Source organism: Tupaia chinensis, unplaced genomic scaffold (genome assembly GCF_000334495.1).
Source record: "Tupaia chinensis unplaced genomic scaffold, TupChi_1.0 Scaffold138725_1, whole genome shotgun sequence".
Lineage (NCBI taxonomy): Eukaryota > Metazoa > Chordata > Mammalia > Scandentia > Tupaiidae > Tupaia > Tupaia belangeri.
Window position 1 is genome coordinate 2,285,447 of NW_006198617.1, and position 1,334 is coordinate 2,286,780.

Here is a 1,334-nt window from a genome sequence, read left to right on the forward strand (position 1 = left end):
TGTCGTCTAGAAAGGTCTTCGAGCCAAGGCGCCGCCGCGTCAGCCTTCTGCCGTCCAGCGCCTGCACCGCCTCCACCAGGCTGCCCGCCCGCTTCCGCCCTGTGGGGCCGTGGGGCCCAGGCTCTGCAGTCCCCACAGCCCACCCGGCTGGAACCTCACCTTGAGCACGATGTAGCAGTCGGCCTCGTAGAACCTGCCGTGCAGCGCTTCCTCCACCAGCACGGGCACGAAGTTCTCGATCTGCCAGATGGTCAGGCCGGGCAGCTGGCCCACGTCCTCCGTGAAGAACTCCGAGTAGTCGAGGCGCGGCTTCTCCAGGCCCTGGTCCCAGCGCCGCACCTTCGCCCCAGGGGCATGGGCGTCCACGCTCTCCTGGGGTCAGCCGGGAAGTCACTCAGCCCAGTTTGCCACCTTGGGGCCTTCCCTGGGGCCACCCTCTGCCAGGGTCCCCCTTCCATCCTGGCTCTCTGGTCAGAGTCCGCTGGGAGCAGAGCCCAGGGCTGTCCGGTCCAAGACCACAGGTCTACCTCCTGCTTTTAGTTTTTTTGAGAGATTTTTGCTATAGGGTTCTGACTCGCCAGAAAGACAGAGACAGACAGAAAATAATAAATCACCCTCCAGGAGGGATGGCCGCGCAGCAATCCCTTCTCCTCCATCCTGCTCTCTGGACTGCAGGCACTCGGCACACGTGCACATCATGAATTTTAAGCAGTCGGGTCTGGGACTTAAACTGCGGCTCACTACATGTGAGTCCAGCGATGTTAACCGTTACACCATCTGCTGGTTCTGCTTTTTTTTTTTTTTTTTGAGAGAGATGTTTGCTATATGGTGCATGTGCTCACCAGAGAGAGAGACAGAGACGGATAAACAGAAAGTGAGAAGTCGCCCCTTTGGGGATGGCCATGCCAGAATCCCTGCTCCATTCTCCTTTCAGGATCTTGGGCACGCACATACACGCGCCTACTGTGAGTCTTGTACTCACGAGGTGTCCAACCTTAGCCGTAACCACCTGCTGACCCCTACCTCCTGCTTTTTGTTCTTCTCCTGAGCCACGTCGGACATGCCCTTCAGCACCTGCTTAGCCTGGTCATCCTGGGCGGAGTCCTTGCGCCTCCGCAGCCGCATCTTGCGGGCCAGGGGGTCCTTGGGCCCACTCCCTGCTGAGGAGGGGCAGGCAGCTGAACCTAGGATCAGCCCAGGTCCAGGGGCCAACCCATCCCCGGGGCTGAGAGAGCGGATCCTACCCAACACGGGATGAGAGCTGAGGCCCAGAAGGAAGGCTCCTCCGTGGGCCCACACTCACCGGCCGCAGCCGCCGCCCCTGTGGCCGGGGG

At 60.9% G+C, this 1,334-nt stretch overlaps 1 protein-coding gene across 1 annotated transcript in view; it reads right to left on the reverse strand.

Annotated features, from left to right (window-relative positions):
• The window catches only part of FLII (FLII actin remodeling protein), a gene marked incomplete at its 5' end in the record, with an annotated part of 24,104 nt that overhangs the window by 6,031 nt on the left and 16,739 nt on the right, over positions 1 to 1,334 (reverse strand). Inside the window, 1 exon segment of the mRNA XM_014592908.1 lies at positions 68 to 372. Within this exon segment, the coding sequence (XP_014448394.1) occupies positions 68 to 372 (305 nt within the window).